The sequence below is a fragment of the Pan paniscus genome, chromosome 1 (genome assembly GCF_029289425.2).
Source record: "Pan paniscus chromosome 1, NHGRI_mPanPan1-v2.0_pri, whole genome shotgun sequence".
Classification (NCBI taxonomy): domain Eukaryota; kingdom Metazoa; phylum Chordata; class Mammalia; order Primates; family Hominidae; genus Pan; species Pan paniscus.
The window spans coordinates 101109356-101132167 of NC_073249.2; the positions used below are offsets into that span (position 1 = coordinate 101109356).

At 45.3% G+C, this 22812-nt stretch overlaps 1 protein-coding gene and 1 pseudogene across 1 annotated transcript in view; both read left to right on the forward strand.

Annotated features, from left to right (window-relative positions):
• Positions 1–22812, forward strand: part of LOC100990288 (myomegalin-like) — a 56155-nt gene that overhangs the window by 32895 nt on the left and 448 nt on the right. Inside the window, 15 exon segments of the mRNA XM_063599202.1 lie at positions 226–449; positions 1096–1248; positions 3243–3446; positions 7564–7815; positions 9013–9144; positions 9807–9926; positions 11423–11612; positions 12311–12435; positions 15370–15516; positions 15519–15608; positions 17643–17759; positions 18326–18552; positions 19494–19637; positions 20724–20862; positions 21167–21213. Of these exon segments, the coding sequence (XP_063455272.1) occupies positions 226–449; positions 1096–1248; positions 3243–3446; positions 7564–7815; positions 9013–9144; positions 9807–9926; positions 11423–11612; positions 12311–12435; positions 15370–15516; positions 15519–15608; positions 17643–17759; positions 18326–18552; positions 19494–19637; positions 20724–20862; positions 21167–21213 (2311 nt within the window).
• On the forward strand, positions 5169–6202 carry LOC106634359 (small ribosomal subunit protein uS12-like; annotated as a pseudogene).

Sequence of the window (22812 nt, forward strand, 5' to 3'; positions counted from 1 at the left end):
GTCTTTGCTTGTCTTCAGCATATTATGTGGTCAGAGCACTGGGTAGCTATTCTCTCTCCATCTACACCCCACCTACGCTCCATCCCTAAGCAGAGGTGGGTTATTTCTATTATTCTCTGCAGGCATGGTCCCCTTGGCTCACTTGGCTTTTCCTATGAGCCATGGTCAGGACAGGTTGGTTTGGGTGACCTTGGTTTTACCTGTTGTCCCCCTTCTCCCCACCAGGCTCAGCAGGGAGCTGCAGGAGAAGGAGAAAGTGATTGAAGTCCTGCAGGCCAAGCTGGATGCTCGGTCCCTCACACCCTCCAGCAGCCATGCCTTTTCTGACTCCCACCGCTCTCCCAGCAACACCTCTTTACTGTCTGATGAGCTGGAAGCCTGCTCTGACATGGACATAGCCAGCGAGTACACACACTATGAAGAGAAGAAAGCTTCTCCCGGTCACTCAGGTAGCCTCCTTTCTGGGTGGTACTGTCTTTGTCTAGACTGAGTGGAGATGTGAGGAAACAGGCCTTATAGCTCCACCATGGTGTGTATCAGGCTGAACATGGCTGTGGGGCCAAGTGCCATGCACAGGCACCAGTGGATCAGGATCTTTGCTCTGCTCCTAACTCTACAAGTTACCTCTGTCACCGTGGCCTCCATGGGCATGTGCATGCTGTTGGGCACAAGGTGAGCCATTGTGGGGAGAGTGAGAAGATCACGGCAGACTCTTCTTCCTCAGTGACTCTGTCGGATAGATCTTTAAGATGGAAAACCTCCTTCATCTCTCCTACAATGATCTTGCTACTTATTCCTGAGCAGTGTTCCCTAAGTATACGTGGGTGTCCACAGATGCTGCTAGTCTTGCCTGATATTTTTGGAGTTGCCATTTTCATGTTTCAGAGCTCAGAGCACCACTATCATCCCTAAGGTGGTTTGCCTCACTATAGGAGCTGTCTGCAAGCAAGAAAATGAACACTGCTAACAGTGCTTGTGCTTGGTTCTTTCCCTGAAAGCAAGACTCTAGCCCTGGTACCCCTGGGTAAATATAAGGCCAGGATTCCAGTTCTCTGTAGAACATCATACGTTTTCTTTCATTCATGGATTTTATAGATTCCATCCATCATTCGAGTCATTCTGCTGTGTTATCTTCTAAACCATCATCAACCAGTGCATCTCAGGGGGTTAAGGCCGAATCCAACAGCAACCTCATCAGCTTGCCAACTCCCCAGAATCCCCACAAGGAGGCCAACCAGGCCCATTCAGGTATGCAGCAGCCAATGGGGCAAACGCTTCGTCTCCTCTTTCTCTGCTGCCTGTTTGACTTTTCTTCAACGACAGAGGTTTGGACTGCTAGGGGCCTAAATGCATCAAAACCTAGACAGAATCAAGAAACTACCCTCATTTGCCAATTGTGTCTGATTTAAGAAAATATTTTAGAAAATAAGTAATCCACATCAGGTTTTGATCTGCATATCAGCTTTGACTAGTAGTTGGCTAATCATTTAAAAAGAAATATCTTTATTGGTTTTTCTCTCATTTTATCCTGGGAGCAAAAAAGCAAAATGTTTCTCCCAGGATTCCAACAGCCATAGGATGAAAAGAAATTCACATCTGCCGATCCACTGTGTGTTACCCATTAAATCTGCATGGAGATCCTCTGCAAGAGGTGGTGCTACTTATTTCATAGCCAAGGATGGTGAGAACAGCCTCAGACAAGGTTCTGTTCATAGTACGTTACCATTAATGGATGTATAAATGGATTGGCAGTCCTTGATATGTACATAATGCATATCTTGGGGGCAGTTAAAGAAGTGCATTTCATTTACAAGTCCAGCTTAGTTGCCGGAGGGTACACTGCTCATTCACAGCCCTGTATCAGGAATGGCAAGGAAAAGGCAAACCTTGTCTTCCCCTCCTACCTCCCAACATAGCTGGCTGGCTGCCTTCAGTGTGGTTTGTTGTGAGGTTTGACTTGAGTAGAGGTGCTCCCAGAAAGCACAGTGCTTTGTTCTGCTGCCCTCATTTCCCTGAAGGCAGTTCAACCAAAATCTTAAGGAAGAGGAAGTGTTCCAATGTTTCCTGAGCCTGGTTTCAAAGTTTCTAGGCCAGAGTGGGCAGCAGCTGGACCAGAATCATGAGGAAAAGCTGTGCTTCCAGACTTGTAGACATCTGCTTAAATGTTTTGGGTTCAAACAGAGCAGTAGGTAAAGAACAGAGGATTTTAAAATCAGAATGCCTCCTCAAAGAATGCCGGGGCTGTGTTTCCTGGCAATTTGAGTATATTTGCAGTATTGATCTGAAATGGTGCCAGCACCATTGGGATGTGTTTTAGGATGTAATCATTGTCTTCTACATTAGACATTCTGTATGGGTCAGCCTTGGTTTCTGCTCCCTCTCCATCGGCTACCTGCCCTTTAAATTCTTTTAGGGAAGAGGAAACAATTTTAAACATTGAACCTTGCCAGGGTTTCTAAAAACCTGTCTGTAGATGGGCTGCCTAAAGATCACCAGGGAAGACTTTTTTTATGCAAATTTCCTGTTCCAAGAATTTATAATTCTGTAAGTCTACATTAAGGCCTAGACAGAATCAAGAAGGCCTAAAGAATCTACATATATTAAGAGTTTTTGCTATGTGATTTAAATGCCCAGAAGGATTTGCAAGCCATTTGGTCTAAGCCACTCTACCAAAGCATCTATTTTTAATTTGGTGAATGAACACATTGATTTAGAATTCTGAAGTTTGTTTCCATCAGAGTCCTGAACTGCATGCACTAGTAATGAAAATTTCCCCACAGCCTTTGTTCACATCTCTCCTACTCAGGATGGGACCTGATGCTGTCAGGAGTTCTAGGTGGAGAAAGAGTCTTGTCCGAGGGCCAAGGACTGATACATGCTGGGAGCAGAGCCCCAGGGGCCCCTGAGAGCATTCAGGCTCTCTGACTTGTCCATGTCCAGGATTGCTGGGGTGGGGCTCAATAATGCCACCTTACCTTCTTTAGCCAATTGCTTTCAAGATGAACACAGAGGATATATGCAGGATAGCCCTGGCAGGGGAAAAGAGGGAAGGTCAGCCAGGCCAGCCTCTGGTAGCAATGGTCACCCTTGGCTGTCTCATCCTGTACCACACTAGGTGATAGCCACTCCGCAGGGTGATATCTGGTCAGGGAATGGTTTTACCTTCTCAATCTTTTACCCATTCTTTTCTCTCATTTTCTCTTGATGATATGTCTCTTTTCCCCCTAACTTTCTGTTCCTAGGCTTTCAATTTCACTCCATACCCAAGCTGGCTAGCCTTCCTCAGGCACCATTGCCCTCAGCTCCATCCAGCTTCCTGCCTTTCAGCCCCACTGGCCCTCCCCTCCTTGGCTGCTGTGAGACACCAGTGGTCTCCTTGGCTGAGGCTCAGCAGGAGCTGCAGATGCTGCAGAAGCAGTTAGGAGAAACTGAGCACTTCTGCATTTGTGTGCTTGTGAATGGCAGCCCCACACTGTGTTGTTGTGCATGGCTTGGGCTGGATGGCAGAGTTTAAAAAAACAACACAGGTACACGTTACAGATGGAAGAGTGAGGGAAAGCTCTGCTTGCTTATTTTTTGGAAATGTATTTACTGTTATTTCTGTGGTGTGTGTGTCTCATCAGTTAACAGGTAGATATGTTCACAAGGCTCTAGACCTGGTGCTCTCACACTGTAGACAGTATTGGATACCACCAAGTATGCTGAATCCCTGACAGACTGGTGGACTGCTCATTGGTAGGGGGTGGGAGAGAGATGTTATGCTTTGCCTATGCAGGATGAAGTGGCCAAGAAAAAGTTGGCCACATTCAGTGGACTCCTTTGTGTGGCTATTATATTTTTCTGCTGTGACATGCTGTTAATCAAGTTCAGTTCCTGACATCATTAGGTTGGAGCAAAAAGGATAATAGTAGAGGGATTCAGAAGAGGAAATGATGAGCCCCTTTTCCTACTGCACAGGGTTCATCCCTGCCCTGGGACAGGTGACACATAGACAGCTTAGAACCACAGCACCAGCTATGGCATCTGACTGTGAATCCCATCCTCTGATTCCCAAAGATAATTGATCTCATGTAGTTATGTAGACTGTGGACAGTCACCTTTTAGAAAGTGCTTTGATGTATTTGTAGGCTGGATGCTCATCATAAATTTAGTGTGCTGGTGGTCACTGATAGCTTAGAAAAAAATGACAAACCTTCACATGAATTTGCTCTCTCATAGTACCTTAAGCACAACAGTTAGAAAGCAGTTTGAATGAACTTTAACTTATTTGTCAGGCACTTTCTGTGCCTGTAAATAAGCTTAGGTGAGCCAGAGACTGATAGGGTCACCATGCCAACAGTTTCCAGTGATGCGAGACAATAGCCAAGAATTTGCGTCCCCCTCCCTGTAGCCCCAAATGTCATGTGGACCAGCCTGTTTCTTTCCTTCTTCCTCTTTTTTTTTTTTCAACAGGGTCTCACTTTGTCACCCAGACTGAAGTGCAGTGGCACAATCTCGGCTCACTGCAGCCTCAACCTCCTGGGCTCAAGCGACTCTCCCACCTCAGCCCCCCAAGTAGCTGAGATTACAGGTGTGTGTCACTACACCTGGCTAATTTTTGTATTTTTTGTAGAGACGGGGTTTTGCCACGTTGCCAAGACTGGTCTAGAGCTCCTGAGCTCAAGTGATCAGCCCACCTCGGTTTCCGAAAGTGCTGGGATTACAGGCATGAGCCACTGCACCCGGCCTAGCCTATTTATTTTGTCAACCCAGGAAATGGATACTTTGTCTAGTGCAGGGAACTCTAAAGCTGAGAGAGAAAAAAAAAAAAAAAACTCAGAGAAGTGAAGTTACTTGTTCAAGGTCACTAATAAGTGGGAGAGATGGGCTCGAATCTGGTCTTCTGCTCCAGGTTTCACATTTCTGTTATACCTTTTCTACTTATACTTGTCTTACTTAGACCTTTCCCCAGCCTCAGCAAAGAGTTCTTCAGTCTGGAGGAACTAGGGCCACCATATCCAGCTTAATTTTAGGCTTTGTCACCATCCTGCTTAGAGTATGAGGCCGAGCTCAGCTGATCAAACTCTGGGGACTCCTTGCAACAATTTTTTCCGTCTCTTTAGAGACCAGTAGGAGCTGCTGGTGTTTCTGACCTAAAACTTGTTACTTTAGCAGTTCTGGCACCAACAATGGATGGGCAACAAATGTACCCCATGACAGATGGCAAGAGTATTTTCTAGCTTCCATTTCTTCCCCTTGCCTCCTTTTATCTTTCCACATTTGTCTTTGCCCAAAGGGAAGGATGGAAGGAGAGCACTGTCCCTGAAAAGGGGTCTGTCGTTTTGGGTTAAATTGGAATTACATCAAGTCTGAAGCCATTGACTGGAATTCGAATGGTCCCAGCCTAGATGAGGAAGATTGTAGCCCTTTCTTTCTCCACCTGAAGTTAAGGTCCTCTCCAAGGGACCATTGCTTATCCAAGCTCATTGTTTGCTTTGAGCCAATTTTCCATGTGGACAGTGGTGCATGGTGGCCTCTCAGGTCCCTGGGTTAAAGTCTTGTGCAAGAGTCTGTATGGTATCTTTGCATGGTTTAGAGTATGTGCTGTGTATTGTGTGGCCAAGGAACTGGAGCATGAGAATACTGATCATTGTTACTGATAGACTTAAAACCTCACATGGCCTTGATTAAAAAGTAAGCTGACTCTTTCGCTCAGGCCCGTGGCGCCGACAGGTTGGGCAAGTGTCGTGGACTTCGTACTGCTAGGAAGCTCCGTAGTCACCGACGAGACCAGAAGTGGCATGATAAACAGTATAAGAAAGCTCATTTGGGCACAGCCCTAAAGGCCAACCCTTTTGGAGGTGCTTCTCATGCAAAAGGAATCGTGTTGGAAAAAGTATGAGTTGAAGCCAAACAGCCAAATTCTGTCATTAGGAAGTGTGTAAGGGTCCAGCTGATCAAGAATGGCAAGAAAATCACAGCCTTTGTACCCAACGACGGTTGCTTGAACTTTATTGAGGAAAATGATGAAGTTCTGGTTGCTGGATTTGGTCGCAAAGGTCATGCTGTTGGTGATATTCCTGGAGTCCACTTTAAGGTTGTCAAAGTAGCCAATGTTTCTCTTTTGGCCCTATACAAAGGCAAGAAGGAAAGACCAAGATCATAAATATTAATGGTGAAAACATTGTAGTAATAAATTTTCATATGCCAAAAAAAAAAAAAAGTAAGCTGGCTATCTACAACCACTGATTTCCCCCTTTGCCTTGTGTTCGGATGGGGTTGAAGGCAGTTTGAAAGAGGTAGGAAATCATGTATTTGTTGCCTCCCTTCTAAAATGTAGGTGCTTAAATTTTTAATCTTCTTCCTTAGCTAAGTGATCCTAATGAACATCTAGTATTTTGCCAATTGGAGGAGAGACTCATGACAAGACTTCCCAAACTTCTGCCTATTAGAATCACCTAGAATGAATTTAAAACATCCATTGTTCAAGATGTATCCCATATTGATTAAGGCAAAATCTCTGGAATCCAGGAATCAGTATATGTTTCCATACTTTCTCAGCTGATTCCAATATGTACCCAAATTTGAGAACCAGCTACAAGTGGGGCTAAAAACTGGCAAGTGGCAATTACACTAACCCCTCTGAGGAGTTTGGCTTGGTTGGAAGAAACAATGACCTCACTCCTGTTGCTTAGGAGGAGCTACCTGTCTATTCTGCTGCCCATGTTCATAATCCCTGAAAGAAAGCAGGCTTCTGAATTTTCTTCTAAACTGTGTCTCTGCCCACCTCTTTCCCCATCTCCCCCATGCTGGGCTTCTTTTTACAAAGAAGTGGAGATGATGGGGCTCAAGGGAAAGGCCTGTGATTTCAAAGGGTCTATGAAAGTGTCAGCCTATGAAATGAAAGGTCTTACCTGCCTCTGTGGAATAGTATTCAATGATTCTTCAGACAGGAGTGATGACATTTTGCAGCTCCTTGAGTCATGTTGGATGGGATCCAAATAAATACTTGCCTTACATAGACCCTTCCCCAGCCTCAGCAAAGAGTTCTTCAGTCTGGAGGAACTAGGGCCACCATATCCAGCTTGATTTCATGTCCCCTTTCTCTTCTGAAAAACTCCAAGGTGGAACGGACATATTGACCGGTTAGTTTCAGGGAAAGGCAAGTACATGTAGACAAACAGATGTTCGTGTTCACAGGTAAGCTCAATCCTGTATTCCATTGCACTCACAACTTCTAACTGTGGGAGTGAATCCTACTTTTAGAACTTTCCTTGGAGTCTGTCATGAAGGATTCTAGAAGGAGCCAGGAGCAGGGCCACTGGACTTTTCCATTGTGTATACTGATGACTTTAAGATACTTTATTCTCTACCTCTTGTGTCTCCTGCTAGGAAATGCAAAGGGTGAGAGTTGCAACCTCTAGGTTATGAGCCTTAGTTTAATTGGTATACCACAGTGAACTGGGATCTCTGACATTCCACAGGTCTCCTTTTAGTCTCTATTCTTAGCAATCACACACTTCCTTGCAAATCCTTCCCTTCTGACACCCCATTTGCTTCTTACTCATGTTTCTTTCTGCCCAGGTGCCAGCACTCTTCCTTCTGCTTCCACAGCTACATTGCCAAGCAATGACTTGGAAGCTGACTCTTCCCACTACCTCAAATCTGCCCAGCCTCACTCTCCTCCTAGGGACACCATAGAACTAGGAAGAATCCTGGAGCCTGGGTACCTGGGCAGCAGTGGCCAGTGGGACATGATGAGGCCTCAGAAAGGGAGTGTATCTGGGGACCTATCCTCAGGCTCCTCTGTGTACCAGCTTAACTCCAAACCCACAGGTAAAGCACAAAGTAAAGAAGGCAGCCTTTGAAAAGAAGTCTCATTCGGAGTCTACTCTTTTCCTACCCAGGCTGGACTGTTTCATTCCTCCATCCCTGGCTCACAGAGTGAGGGGTAGAAAATGGAAGAGCTGTATCAGGGCTCAGTCCTTTCCAAGTTCATTTCTTCATTCTCCTGCCCAGGGCCTCAGTGCTCTGTAGGGATATGGGAAAGTCAGGGACCCACCTCTTGTGTTCTCACACTCATATCCTTCCATCTCTCTGCAGCCTGGCCTCTTTGCAGCCCACTCTCTTAGACCCCTCCAGAATGCCAGGCATAGACGGGACTTTCTTCCATCAGTCAGGAGTTGTCACAGGAAAGGGTGCAAGGGTGCAGCTCCCCAACCCTGCACATATATCCTGTGCACAAAACTCAGTCACAGCAAGTGGAGAGGTATGGCTAAACTCATAAATGCTGGGATGCCACTCATTTCCAACAGTAAGACAATTGTAATTTTCAGGAAAAGACTGAGCCCAAAGCAAAATGGTGCAGTTAATGTCCGGTGTAAGCATCCCTCTGACTTTTCTGCATCTTTTTCCTTTGTTTGGCAGGGTGGGGGGGTGTTGTCCCCTCTCTAATCTGCCTTCAGATCTCTAGATCCTTCCAGGTTATTCTTTCATCTTCCATATTAAAAGTGATTTCAGGGAAGCATTCAGTGTCAGTCATTAACTGCATAGGGTGAGTGTAAGATCACACACTTTTACTTTAGGCCTTCTTTCTAAGGGTGGGAGGAAGGGCTTTGTCCCTTGCTAAAGAATGCTCGCTCACGTGTCAGTAAGAAGAAAGGTAGAGTGAGATCTCACCTATCATCCTCATAGTCACACCCAGGAGGTGGCCATACCTTTCCAGATGCTAGGCAGGCCTTATCCAGAGCTCTCAGTTATTTTTCTAAAACATGTGGAACTCTCACAAGACCCCTGTGTGGGAGGAGGCCCATGGAGATTTTTTAGCAAGTGACTGTTATGTGTTTGCAAGCACATTTACTATTTGAACAAAACTACCATTCTTTTGGGTGTCCGTGTGAGAGGACACAGTTGGCAGAAGGCTAGTGATATTTACAGGTCTTGCTGCAAGGCCCCTGGCTGAGCCCCACCCCCATCAGTAACCAGGATTCTCCATCTCCCACCTTTCTCCATGTCCTGGTGGTTTGGCTGCAGGGGCTGACCTGCTGGAAGAGCATCTTGGTGAAATCCCGAACCTGCACCAGCGCCTGGAGGAGTCCATCTGCATCAATGACCGCCTATGGGAGCAAGTGGAACACCGGCTGACCTCTACTGCATGTGGAAGTGGTAGGAGAGGCCCAGACCTTCCTGTTTCTGGCTCTATTTAGGGACCTTTAGGCAGAGCTTCACAGATATTATTTACTTCACTTGCTCCTTATGAACAGTCCAGCAAGGGAGGTGGGCAAGTACTGTCATCCCTACTTTCTGAATATATCTGAGTTTAGAGAGTAACTCTCTTTAAGGCAGAACTACGTCTGATGCCCAGAGTCACCGGACTTCTCACCCCATACTTAATCTGCTTATATACTGCTGATGTCTGTGCCTTTGTTGTGTGATTGATAAGTGGTGGAACCAGGTCTGTAAGGGTCCTCCCACCTCTACCCTCGCCTCTTTACCAAGGTGGCCTTTCTCCTTGCACTCTCCTTCCAAGCTGCTGTCACGTGGAGGCCAGTCTTTCCATAGGTTGTTGTCCTGCCTATACCACAGCAGCAGCTGTTTAGGGAGATTGAGCCTCCTGCACCATTGCAGTTACGGCATGTGATGATGCATGCAAAGAATCCACTGAGAAGAGGCACACAGAAAACATGTACCCAGCCCCCCATGCTTCATTCAGGGCCAGGCCTTCAGTCCTTGGGGTTTTCTGCTGGGTTGGGGCAGTATCTTTGAGAGATAAAGAATGGGAAACTTTTGGAAGCTTCTGTTACCCAAATGTATACTTTCTGGGACAGGATCCACCTCTAAGTTCTACAGTCAGGGTCTGGAGTCCATACCTCAGCTCTGCAATGAGAACAGAGTCCTCAGGGAAGAAAATCGAAGACTTCAGGCTCAACTGAGTCATGTTTCCAGAGGTACGTGGTCAAAACCCACAAATTGTGGTCACTCTTAAGTTTCTTTCTTCCCTGGCCACACTAACCACCAACTGGAGAAGCAAACAAAAGAAGGTAGAGGTAACAGAGCTACTCAGATCCACCAACCCAAACTCACAGCTATTCTCAGTCTAGAGAAGGCTGCTTTCTAAGATGTGCCAACTATGGGCCCCTCAGACTCCTCGTCCCCGGGAGCGAAGAGCTCTAAGAAATCCATCATTTCTGTACAAGCCCACCTGCATATATCCAGAATCACGAGCTATCAACCTGGATACCAGTCTGGTATATGTTCTACCTCCCTTCACTCACAACTGATTTGGAACCAATAAAGGAGGGAGTGCGAATGCCTATCTTCCCTCTCAAGTTTCTCCAGACTTTACTGCAGCAGCATGTGTCATTCCTGGCCCTGCTCTGCTATCCCTCTGCCTCCTCACCACGTCCCTCACTCATAGACTCAGGGCCCCTCTCTGGTCAGTACTCCTATGACTCCATGCCGAGTGGTACTAGCAAATGCCCCCCAGCACTTTCCCAGCACTAGCCAGGGGGCACTCACAGGTGGGCATCATTTCTCGTGTGGCTGGGAGGCAGCTGACTTTGGTGTTGGTCTACTTGATCAGATCAATATATTATCAATAACAAAGTATTTTTATTCACAAATATTTATTGAACAGCCATAAAAAGACTGAGAGTAGTATCCAAAAGGATTAAGCTCAGAATGAAGGAATGCTTGTGGAAAAGGAAAAAGCCACCAAGAGATACTTCTAAATTAGCCACCTAAATTAATTAATTAATTTAATTAATTGATTTCTGTATTAGCAAGAAGATTTGAGAGGAAAGGTCACTGCTGGGGGACAATAACAAAAGTTAACAGATAAGAAAGAGGGCAGAACTACTAAGCTACCATTGCATGCTTGGAGAGAATAGAACAGACCTCACAGGTGAGAAGACAGTAAAAGATTTAAACGAGTACAATTTGCCAGGCTCAGGTGACTCTTTCCCCAGAGGACTTACTGAGCCAGCAGCTGTATTTTTAGAGTCCCTTCAATAATCTTTGACAACTTGTGAAGATCAGAGAAGTGCTGCAAGTTCAAAAAAGAACAAATATCCCAGTTTTCAAAATAATGAAAGTGATACATTCCAAAAAAATCTTGACGTTGATCTTTGTCAAAATTCAAGAATGGATTATTGAACAGATGGTATGTGAGCACTTGGAAAGTGGTGAGCATTAGAAAGCAGAATTTCTCTAAGAGCAAGGTAGGACAGATTAAATAAGTGGAATGAAGGGTTTTGCAAAGAGAGAGAGGCACCATTCTCCAGACTGTGGGGGATGTTGAGCCAGCATGCTCTTCCCACCAACATAGGGCCTTCCTTCCCTGCTCCTTAGCTCTGTTTGTCAGGGCGGATGTGCTTGGGGTCATCTTCCTGCTGAGCTCTGGCCCCATCATAATAAATCAGTCTTCCTGTGTTCCTCTCACCAGAGCACTCCCAAGAAACGGAAAGCCTGAGGGAGGCTCTGCTGTCATCTCGATCCCACCTTCAAGAGCTGGAAAAGGAGTTGGAGCACCAGAAGGTGGAAAGGCAGCAGCTTTTGGAAGACTTGAGGGAGAAGCAGCAAGAGGTCTTGCGTTTCAGGGAGGAACGTCTTTCCCTGCAGGAAAACGATTCCAGGTAAGAGGGGACCCATTGACAGATAAGGCAGCATTCTTCATTCTTACATTCATTCTTACATACATTATAAGAAGGGATATTGGCAAGACAATTGGTGTCCTCTTTTGGAAACCTCAATGTTCCCTCTGCTATTCCTGAGTTTTGTGTGTCAGTCGGGGTGTGGAGAGGGGGTGGGGTGCTTTGAGCAGAAGAAAGGACTTCTCTGGGAATGCCTTGTCCCTCTCAAGTTGAGAGAGTAAAACTCTGTTATAGAAGTCTTCAGTATATCAGAGACATGAAAAAGAAGGGTTCCTATGTTTCCAATTACATATAGGACATTAGTCTCACCATCACCTAGGAAGCTTCTATACTGGCTGTGATGCTTGGTCCCAGCATAAGCCCTGTAACTGCTTGTCAGGATGCAAAGAGCACTGTAGGAGCAGTAAGGAGACTGTGCTGGTGTGTCTGTTCTGCTCTGAACTAATGTAGGTAATGGTGTGTTTTCAAGCAAAGTTACTTGACCTCCCTCAGCCACCATTTCCACATCTGCAAAATAAGTGATGGTCTTCATGACCCCCTGAGTTGACATCTGGGGCTCAGATGTAACCCTAACCGTAACCCTTTATGACCCTCTGAGTTGACATCTGGCTCTCAGCTTGTTGCTCTGGTGTGGCTGAGTGGCTCTGCCATCTCAGTGGGCCTTGCCTCTCCCTGGTCAGACTGCAGCACAAGCTGGTTCTCCTGCAGCAACAGTGTGAAGAGAAACAGCAGCTCTTTGAGTCCCTCCAGTCAGAGCTACAAATCTACGAGGCACTTTATGGCAATTCCAAGAAGGGGCTGAAAGGTATGTGTTCTTCTCCCCTCACCCCATGAGCTTTTTGCCCTTGCATAGGATGCTAGTGAGGTCATTCCTTTGGGAGTTGTGGAGATCATGAGAAGCTACAGAGTTCTGTCTCAGAAACCGCCACCCGAGCCTGGGGCTCCCAGTAGGAATCTCATACACAAAGCCCAAGGGGACAGGTTGTGGCACGAGCAAGATCCAGCCTGATCATTCCTAATTACTTTAAGAAAATCTAGACATTCCTAACAATGTCTAGATTGTAACATTTTTTAAAGCAAAAGAACTGTCCTAATGATATCATCATTTGAAAAGGCCTTTAATATTGTCGGTAATATATACTGACAACCCATTCAGCCCAATGCAGCAGGCAGTCTGCTCCCACCCTGACCCTTTCCCTAGTGACATCTGGCTCTTAGCTTATTGCCCTTTCATTTAATTTTCATAAATTCTGATTTAGTTTCCCGATTTTCTAAAGAGAAGGTGAACTGGAATTTGAAGAAATACAGGGGCTTACCAGGCTGGGCGAATAGCTTAAGTACAAAGTCATGGTGAGTGTTGAGTCAGTGGGGACCAGCCTGCCCACAGGAGAAAATTAAAAGACACAAAAACAAAAAACCCTTATAGAAATACCACTAAAAGGACCTAAATTTCAATCCTGGATTTAAATATTAAGGACATTTATTGAAGACTTTGCTGCCTGCTGAAATAATAATCTAATATTTGAGAATTTTGATATATTTCTTCATTCTTTAAATGGAGAAGGGTACTCAAAACATAATGTGAATAAGTCACAGCAGGCTGGGACAGAGGACTGACATCAATGTCATGAAATTTAGCAAAGATAAAAAGCAAAATCCTGAGCTCAATTAAAAATATCAGTGGTAGAAATAACGGATGAGGGTAGAAATATAGGACAGGCAGCCATTCATGGACTTGAGGGTTTGGGGTTTGGTAGAAACATGTTCACACAAGTAAGGCATAGGCCAAAGATTGCTAGAAATGCCAGCTCAAACTGACACTACAGTAGTGTAAGTGTGATGTTTGCCTGTGGAGACCATGTCTAAAATATTGTTAGATTAAGGGGCACTATCTTTGAAAAGGGCATTGACACACTAGGGAACATAATGAAGACAGGGCAGGGCACACAATGGTGTGGACCAGAAATCTCCAACTGGTCAAAGAAACTAAAGAAATTTAGGCTTTCAAAAGATCTTGAGGACATGAGAACTGGCTTCGGATATTTGAAGAACAGTCAGGTGAAAAAGAACTCTATTTTATGTCCCTCCAGAGGGCTAAACAAAGAGTGAAGGGCAGTGGAATTTAGATTGGAATTATCATAAATCCTGATTTAGTTTCCTGATTTTCTAAAGAGAAGGTGAACTGGAACTTGAAGAAATAGAGGGGGCTCACCAGGCTGGGAGAATAGCTTAAGTACATAGTCATGGTGAGTGTTGGGTCAGTGGGACCAGCCTGCCCATAGGAGAAGCTTGGGGTTGGGGGAGTGAGAAGTTAGGATGGTGGAGCAGAGTCACCAAATCTTGAAAGCTCACAGGTCAGGGTGAAAGTTGACATTCTGTATAGTAGATAATGAAACTAAGTCTGTTCTTTTTCAAAGAAGATAAGCATATGATGAAAAGAGAACTTTAGGATGCTAAGTCTCAGGGGATGTCCTGGAGTTGGGAGGCATTAGAATCTGGGAAACTATTGGAGGGGTCTAGTGATATTCTGGTACATTAAGAGATGACAGTCTAATATAAGGTGCTATTGGGAAGATGAAAGCATATAGATAGATTTTAAAACATCTCTAAAACTACTTCATCCTGAGCTACATTTCCTTTCATGCTTTTCTCCCTGCCTTTTAGGACTCATTTCAAAGCTACAACCACTAAAGCTCCATAATCTCTTACCTGTAATTTCAAAATTCAGTAAGATCTCCAAATTAAAATTTTCAAATACTCATTTAGTGACAAAATCTAGATGATCTGACAAGAGGATAGTCATAAGTCTTTATTTATCTACTTAGAATATTCACATAGCTCATTGCAGAAATAGTTACATGTTTGATTAAGGATTGTGGCTCACATGCAACTGGGTACATGTTATATATGATATATGCACTCTGTTGCCTTGCTAAAAACTAAAATAAATTTTACCTTTCAAAATACATTTGTTTGGCCTTAAGGTTTTCAGATAAGGGATTGTGGCCTTATAGAATATTTCTTAGATCTCTTCATCCCCAGTACAAAGAAATAGACTACATGTGGTGAATGGAGGTAAATATATGTACATATATATTTATATATGTGTGTGTATATATACGTGTACATATATATGTACACGTATATATACATATATACACATGTATATACACACGTGACATATATATACACACACTATATATAGTTGTATATATATGTACACACACACACACATATATATATAGAAAGAGAGAAAGAGAAAGACGTTGAAAAACTCATTTATTTATAATCCCTCGTCTAAGGTGCCCAACTCGCATTCTCACATGCTACCAAAAGGCCTCCTCCTTCTCCTCTCATTTTTGAGAGTGGAGACCGTGAAATCTCTTTCTCCCTCATCCCCTACCCTTCTCTAGCTCAGTGCTGACCTTCTACCTTGGAGGATCGTATACTTTAGCCTACAGGACTAAGATTACCATGGACTTATCTTCATCTGCCAATCAAATGCTCTATAGGTGCATGTGTGTAACTTAAGCCGCAGGGAAGTTTCAGACTGGATGTGTGCTAGCTCAGTTCCATCCCCAGGCCACACACAGAAATGGTGACATCTCCATCATAGATGGGTTACATGAGACTCAGATGATAGTGGGGTCCTTGGCAGAAAAGAATGTCACAGAGGAGGCTTCTGACAAGTGCTTGGAAATACTTGGGTCAATGTTACCAGACTCCTCTTCTCTCTTAGCTTACAGCCTGGATGCCTGTCACCAAATCCTTTTGAGCAGTGACCTGAGCCACCTGGTGGCAGAGGTATGAGCTCTGAGAGGGCAGCTGGAGCAGAGCATTCAGGGGAACAATTGTCTGTGACTGCAGCTGCAACAGCAGCTGGATAGCCTGCTGGCAAAGCCAGCCTCAGCCCCTCCTCCATTAACCAGAACTTCCCAGCCAGCGCTGACTCTGGAAACAAGCAGCTGCTCCTCCAAGGCAGGAAGGAAAAGGGACTTAGAAAGCCCTTGGCCAGTGGGGAGATCACCAGGATGTCTGCGGCAGAAGGTGCAATCAGCCTGGTCCATGCTCCTTAGGGTCAGGTTGAAATCAGAGATGCTCTAGTCTAGCAGCCTGAGTGAAAGCATGGGATTTAGGTCAGACTGGGCTCCAGATTCTGAGTTTACCGCTTATAGGTCGTTTGATTTGGGCAAGGTGTCTAAAGTCTCAGTGGTTTAAGCCTTAGTTTCCTCATATTTAAGATGAGGATAATAACAATATATAGTTTATATGATTTTGAGCATTAAATGAGATCATTTACAAGTGCTTGGCACACTAAGAATTGCTCAATAATTAGCAGCTGTATATGTTCATATCTTTTTCTTGGATTTGCTTGGTGCTTTAGTTTTAGCCAAGTGTTTTCACATATATAATTTCGTCTGAAGTAAAGCAGATTTTGCTGTCTCTGTATTTCACATAAGAAAACTTAGGTCTTGAGATATTAACAGACAAGCGAGGGTTTAGAGAAGTTATAGACAAAGCCAGGATCAGAACCAGATGTTGTGATTTTCAGTCTGTGTTCCTTCCAGCTCATTGTGCCCTGTCTCAGTATTGCCGACCTTCCCAGATTCTCTAGTCCCCCTTTCCCTCACAGGTGGGGAACTCAACTGTGTGGCAAAATGTTCCTGCCCCTAAGGAAACAGGGCTCTGGGGAAGTCCTGGATGGTGGGTGATTTATTTTGGGTGGTCATCATTCGCTTTCTCTACCCCACCCCTTGCCTGCCTTTTCAGATAGGCGTGTTTGACCAGGTCCCCCTTCTCTTCTCAATATCCCCCATCAATCTCACTTCTCCCAGTTTTCATTGAAGTGTCAGTGGTGTCCCCCTAGTCTCTTAAATCGTTCAATTTCTACTTCCTCTGTCCTTTTCTCCTTTTGATACACCATTTAGTACACCATCTCCACTCACCTCCATGGCCATACCTTCAATTTTATTCAAATCAGGAACCACTTCTGTTCAGTTTCTCTAAAGCTGAGCTTTCAAACTCTCCTGCCAGCTATTTCTGGATCATGTTAATCTTTATTTTTCTCTGGTTCTTGTAGATGCTTATTTATCTGACAGTAACCTTATTTGTCAAATGAAGGTGACAATAACATGATTATGCTGTTTTAGCAATTCAATAAAAAAACACACGTGGGCCGCCAAGCAAACCACCTGACCACCAGGAACTGCTCAGCTTACATTAGTTGGACACCTTGCCCTCCTCTGGACTGCCCTGATGGTTGTGGTGTTCAGTTATGTCTCCAACTCTTCCTTCTAACCAGGCCTTCCCCTCTCACTGGCTTCCCACACAGCAGCCAAGACTCAGCCCCACTGGTGTAGTCCCTGCCCGTCTTTCTCTAGCACCCCCGAGGCCTGAGCTGGAAAGCAGGCACTGGGCCACACTTGCTTGAGCAGGACCTTTTCTTCCTTCTTTGTGATATTTTCCAATTCCTCCACCATAGGGTTGCTTTTTAGTCTCCAGCAAGACAATGTTAACCCACCAAGCCCTCTCTCTCCGTTCTTCTCATACAAGTCAATTTTTTTCAGTATTACCTCATCAGAATGATGACTAGAATGTTGAGTTTAGTCCCCCATGAATCCATTCATTCCTTCATTCCTTGATTCTAGATTTTAATATGTACTATGTATATTTATACATATTACATTTAGTTACAGGGCATCTTATTAGATACCACACACAAATTATACTCAAGACTCGGTTTATAAAAATATACCTAATAATTTTTCAAACTAGAGGTTACTTTCTCATGGAACACCCCTCAGTTAAAGGAATACCTTTTTGTTCTGAAGAATGGACACACTCTGAACTCAGTGACTCATGGGCTTTTGCTTTTGCTTGTGGGGTATGGATAATTCTGTAAGAGGAGAGTCCTGCCACCTTAGGTCTCAGTGGGGATGGCTAGGTGTGCATGTGCTTCATGTGCAGTGTATTCCAGGGCTCCTGAAAACTGTGGTTGCCTTTACCCCCTAGATTCAGCTGTGTCCCCTCCAGTCTGGGATGTTGGTATGAATTCCCCAGCTCTGGTCTTCCCCAGCTCGACTTCCTCTACTCCTGGCTCAGAAACAGCCATAATCAAGAGAGCAAATGGTAAATATGGCAACTAAAGGGCCCAGGGACTGATGATGGAAAGAGATTAATGCAAACAACCTTTTCTTGTCTGTAAACATATTATCTGTATTTAGAGAGTATTCTCTGCATGCCCCAAGGCCTTTAGCCCTACTCCCTGCACCTTCTGTGGCTGCCTTTCTTGCCATTGTTCATCCTCCTGTAGTTTTCCTACTGCTGTTCTTGCTTCATTGCACCATAATCTCTCCATTCTTGAAAATGTTCCCTGTATCCAGCTTGATTTCCTTGTCTGTGTCTTCTCTACCCAGAAGCTTATTATTTATTATGATTCATCCTATTTCATTTGCCAAGGAAAAAATTGTCTCCTGGCAAATTTATCATTAAGAGATAATGTAAGAAAGATTATAAAATATATAGAAGCCAGAAGATCTCTATGGACTTTACCCCACCCTTGTAAATTCCAAGGCTTCCTTTCTTGTTCCCAGCCTCGTCCTTTTCTTGTTCCCTACCTCTTTTGAGTTGGAGCAAACTGAGGATATCATTATGAATAACAGAAGATTCTGTTGTGTTGTCATTTTCTTTTTTAGGCTTGGGTTTGGATACTTCTCCAGTATTGAAGACCCCTCGCAAGCTGGAGGGTGATGCTACTGATGGCTCCTTTGCCAATAAGCATGGCCACCGTGTCATTGGCCACATTGATGACTACAGTGCCCTAAGACAGCAGATTGCAGAGGGCAAGCTGCTGGTCAAAAAGATAGTGTCTCTTGTGAGATCAGCGTGCAGCTTCCCTGGCCTTGAAGCCCAAGGCACAGGGGTAATCACACCTGAAGCTTTAGGTGCACTCTTTCCTTGTGCCCCTTCTTCCTTTGATGTTAACTCCTTCTCCCACCATTTTTGTTTTTTTGTTTTTTTCCATGCTTTGCATCTCTCAACATCTGAGGCTTCCTCTTCCATGCATAGCAGCCAGGCCCTTTCTTCTCTATCTCCTATTTTCACTGTGAGTTCTGCTCTGTTCCATATATAGCTGACTGGATATTTCCCCTCAGCCACACAGAAACACGTGGCATTGCCTAGCAGCCTTTGGTAGCTTATTATCTACCATAGTCATGCAGGCACATGACCATCTGTGGGCAGAGTCAACTCAATGGGATGGACAGAAACTGAAGGATTTGCAGGTGTATGGCCCCCACATGTGGAAGGGGTGAGAAGCCTGACAGCCACGGCATTTCCTTGTGCAGACTGCATACGGGGAGGGAAGGTAGTCAGCAAAGCTTCTCAGAGCACCTTTCCAGTGAGAGAGACCAGGCACCAGTGGCTGTGCTGTCTGAGCTGTTGGAGACCCATGGATGCATAGGGACAGCCCTGCCTCCACGGAGCCCCCACACTAGAGGGCAAGACACACACCCAAGTAGATAAGCACAGTACGGGTCTACAGGCACAGTATGAGAAGTCATCCTTTGTGCCGTGACAGCGCCAATGCAAATGTGGTCATTTATCTCAGGCAAGGAAGGTAACAGGTTCATAGAGGACATAGCAAGGGGGGTGAGTTTTGAAAGCCTTATGGGTTCTGCAGGTGGAGGAAGGCATTCCTGGTAAAGGGAGCAGCACCTTAGTTCTGAGAGCTGCAAATGGTTGTGCAAGGGCTTCACAGGTTCAAGCAGGCCCATGTTCTGCGCCTCACTCACAAAGGAAGCTTGAGCCCACGCAGGGGGAAGAAAGTAATCTCTCCGCTCCTGTGGTGTTACCTTTCCCCAGGTGCTAGGCAGCAAAGGCATTCATGAGCTTCGGAGCAGCACCAGTGCCCTGCACCATGCCCTAGAGGAGTCGGCTTCCCCCCTCACCATGTTCTGGAGAGCGGCCCTGCCAAGCACCCACATCCCTGTGCTGCCTGGCAAAGTGGTAAGATGCCAGTGTCCTTTCTTGGTTCAAACCCAGTTCTCCTGCCCTCCAATACTGTTCTGTCTCCTCAATGTCACAGCTTTTCCAGAAAATCAGGAGCCACATAGTGAATTGGGATAGACAGGAACTTAGAGGAGTGTCCCTGGAGGGACATCTCTGACCCTTGGTGGCTGCTTTCATTGCAGCTCTAAATACATCCCATTCCCCACCAGCCCCTTGACCCCTGGATAAGAAATCAAAGAAGACGAGGAAGGAGTGTGGAGAAGGCGGAGACATCAGAACCCTGGCAATCCATAAATGTTCAGTTTCTTTACCTCTCTGAAGTTTGGATGAGCTGAAATTCAGTTAAAGCTTTAGCACCCATCTCCCACCCCACAGGTCCCGTGGTCAAATGATCACAGAATGCCCCATGAGACTGAGCCTTTTTAGCCACTGCCTGGAATCCCAACATACAACTTAAGCTGGCATCGCTGGACCAGGCCTGGGGAAAGTCAGCCTCCCCTCAGGATCTGCTCAGAGCTCAGGCTAACTCTGATTGGCAGACCCTTGTGTAGGCAGGTTTCAGGATCCCCTCCCCAGGGATTCTACTTCCAGGTCAATGTCACCAATACCTTTTGGATCCAACTATGCTAATTCCAGGGAGAGGGTGTTGTGCCATCTTCATGTTGGCACAAATATTTACAAACTTGCAAACTTGCCTGAGTCCAGATCTCTCTCCCCAGCATAACACTTCTGAACTCTCAATCTTACCTGTGAAGGGAGAGTGACAGAACTGATATCAGGACTAAAGCAAGGTCCTCTTCAGAGTTGAGAGTTTGATACCAGCCTGAGGCGAGGTTCTCTTAAGCTACAGGTGTGTAGGCCTGTGCTAGTCTGCATGGGGAATTCCAGAGTCTCATTATTCCTGCCTAATGGCCTCATCCTAAACTGTCCTCAGCTGGAGGTATTCGAGGCTGTGAAGGAGGAAATCCAGTTCAGGAGGGTTGAGAAGATTGTAGAATCCTTCTTTGAACTGGAAAGAGCCACAAAGCACAGGGTGCTTTAGGCCTTCTGCCTGTTCAGTAAGAGTCTGTTCCTCTTATCCAGGGAGAATCAACAGAAAGGGAACTTCTGGAACTGAGAACCAAAGTATCCAAACAGGAGCGGCTCCTTCAGAGCACAGCTGAGCGTCTGAAGACCACCAACCAACAGAAGGAGAGCATGAAGCAGTTCATCGTCAGCCAGCGTAGGTTCCCTGAGAGGGAATGGGGGAAGAAACAGGCAGTCTTCCCAATGCCGCACTTGTGCTGCTGATGAGCAGTGACCAGGTGGGCTTGGAGATGTTGGGAGTGGAGACTGATTTGATGTCCCCAAACCTCCTGTGCCACGAGCAATTGTGGATGCAGAGGGAGGGGAGGACGGGGTGGATAGAATGAGACTCCAAACTGAATAGCTAGAAAGAAATAAATGCTTTAGAATTCTCACGCTAAGCAAATAGGGTTAATTTCTGCTGGTGATTTCTACTCTGTGGTGCTCTTTTGTTGTTTCAGAGGCCAGAACACACGATGTTTTAAAGAAGGCAAGGACTAACTTAGAGGTAAGGAAACTACTGCACCAGTCAGAGGCACCAAGCCTGTCCCCCACCCATCACCATCCGTTAGCAGATCTTGTAGGCGATGCTTGGCCTGCTTTGGCCTTCCAGGAGAAGATTTTCAGTCCACTTGCAAGATCACAGGTCCTCAGTGAGCTTCCTGATAGTTTCTGTTCCCATCACCCTCCCACCCCGTCAGCTCCTGCCCCTGTATCTTGGTTCACTCTCACATTGTCCTCATCTCTCCATTTTACTCCAATTTTTCTTCTTTGATGCCAGGTCAGGAGACTGGAGAAATGCAATTCAGCTCACTCTGGAAGTCATTAGACATTCAGGAGTCTGCCTCTGAATGAGCTTTTGGTAGAGGGATCTTGAGGCCAGTTATGTGTTCTACTCTTCATGAAAAAGTAAAAGCAATTTGCAACCTAATAAACTGATTTCACTGCACACTCCTGGGTTAAGAACAGCAATTTGATTTTGCTGTATCTTTAAGTAGCACGACAAAAGAGATCTGTTGGGTCTCATTGGTCTAAAAGAGAATTTGTTAAATAACAACTGAACCTTCACGGGAAAAATATTACATATGTACCAGACATTATCTACATTTACTTAAAACACTAAGTGTTCATCATTCCCTAGGAAGTGCTTTGAAGAAAAACTTGAGGTATATGAAATGGTTAAAAATCAGAAACTAAACCTTTTAATGTGAACTTCAAAGCTTTGCCATAAGCAATTCAGCATATTCCTAGAAATGTTTCTAAACCATAACCTGAGAGAATGTTGATCTCCATAGTGTGAAAATGACTTGGGCCAGTTTAACTTGCTCTTTTTTTTTAATTTTTTCACTAATTCCCTTTTATTTTTCTCTGATAATTCTTCTCTTTCCTGAGCCTCTTTAGAGCAGCACTTACAGGATTGCCTCTGTAAAGCCTTATTCCTGTCCCAGAAAAGGTAACCCAAAAATCTCTAGTATCCACTGGCTTTCTCCAGTGTGGAAGCTTTCCCCTCCACCTCCCATAGATCACTGGAAAGGACCCGAGGCCTCGGTTCTAATCCCTGGCTTATCACTAACTGCTGTGTGGCTTTGGCTTGTCCCTTAGTCTCTGTGAGACTGCTGCACCCTCACCTGTCAAAGATGGAACTGGACTTAGTTGAGCTCTGAGGTCCCTGTGGACTTGGCCCCTCCACACCCTCATTATGGCGACTGGACATAAACTTAACAGAGGACTTCCCTGCAAAATGTCCTCTTCTTCCTACAACAGGCTGTTTCTGTATGTGCATGTTTCACGCTAAGCACTTCTTTCTTGGTTGGAGATGGCAAAGGCCTCTTTCTGCTGAGACAAAGTGATTTGGAGAGTCACCTGGCCCCTGAAGAGGGAGTGGTAGGATCCAGCCACCCAGTGTGCAGTGAATTGGAGCAGGGATCTCAGCACACAGGGAGGTGGGAGGCTCCCCCTAACCTCGGGCACCTGTTGCTCCTCCAGACTGCAGCGCATGCTCTTAGCTCATCCTCTTAACTGGCTCTCACCATGCTCCTGGCTTTGGTCACCATGTAGCTCTCACTCCTGCTTCAGGTAGCCATCAGTAGGGCCTGGCAATATACAC